The sequence below is a fragment of the Lipotes vexillifer genome, unplaced genomic scaffold (assembly GCF_000442215.2).
Source record: "Lipotes vexillifer unplaced genomic scaffold, Lipotes_vexillifer_v1.1 scaffold564, whole genome shotgun sequence".
NCBI classification, from domain to species: domain Eukaryota; kingdom Metazoa; phylum Chordata; class Mammalia; order Artiodactyla; family Lipotidae; genus Lipotes; species Lipotes vexillifer.
The window spans coordinates 405798-406889 of NW_006787829.1; the positions used below are offsets into that span (position 1 = coordinate 405798).

The window sequence follows — 1092 nt, forward strand, 5'->3', positions numbered from 1 at the left end:
ACAAATTCTAGAGAGTCCATGGTGAGTGATAAGGATGCCAGTTTCAGAGGCAGGGTTTGGGGAGTGCCTGGGCTTTCCTGATGGTGGAGGTGGATGGTTACCAGAAGGCAGAGGCATGGCCTTAGCCTCAGCGCTGTGCTCACTCTTTGGAGGAAAGAAAATTCTCCTTGTGAGTAAATGCTCTTCAAATTGATGCTTTCGAAAATTTGGGAGGTTGGGTTACACCACGTGTTTGAGCCCCCTCTCATCTTAGATGTTGGGGATAAGTGTTTCAGAGCTATGTGAAGTCACATGAGTGTGAAGCGATTCCACAGGAGACTCACAATCTCAAATTTTAGGGAACAAAAATAGTAAAACAAAAATCATCTAAGTTTTTGTGTACCTGAAATTTTATCTCTAAGTTTTTTTTTTGTTTTTTTGTTTTTTTGTTTTTTTGTGGTACAAAAAAACACTTACTGTTGTGGCTTCTCCCGTTGCGGAGCACAGGCTCCAGACGTGCAGGCTCAGCGGCCATGGTTCACGGGCCCAGCCACTCCGCGGCATGTGGGATCTTCCCGGACCGGGGCACGAACCCGTGTCCCCTGCATTGGCAGGCGGACTCTCAACCACTGCGCCACCAGGGAAGCCCTATCTCTAAGTTTTAAACTATAATTTTGTTCGGTCAGGCATAATAAAGTTTTAATGAAACATTTTATTCACATTTTAACTGTTATTTTCAAATTTTCTCACTTTTTAAGCAATTTATTTTGTACGTTGTTAAAACAAACAATTAATTAATTTCACAGAATCTTGAACTCTTAACATAATTCCAAGGATAGGAGGCATTTACACGAGTAGCATACTTTTGAAAATCAGAAATAATTTATTTAATATTTCTTGCTTAAAAATTCATTATGTAATAATTAACTCATTCGGGATGAATTTTTCTACATTAATTGAGAATTAACAATCTATTGTAAAAGAAGGATATGAATAATACATGTGGAGGCTTGTATAATAATTCCTTACAAGAATTGGAAGGAGTGTAATCTTTTGTATGCCCAGTCACCAAATCTCTCTCTCTTTTTTTTTTTTTTTTTTTTTTTTTTGGGA

At 38.3% G+C, this 1092-nt stretch overlaps 1 protein-coding gene across 1 annotated transcript in view; it reads right to left on the reverse strand.

The window, feature by feature from the left end:
• Positions 1 to 756: 756 nt before the first annotated feature.
• LOC103079228 (amyloid beta A4 precursor protein-binding family B member 3-like) overlaps positions 757 to 1092 on the reverse strand; it is a 3991-nt gene continuing 3655 nt past the window's right edge. The window contains exon 7 of the mRNA XM_007460869.1: positions 757 to 806. Within this exon, the coding sequence (XP_007460931.1) occupies positions 757 to 806 (50 nt within the window). The remainder of the gene's footprint in view (positions 807 to 1092) is intronic.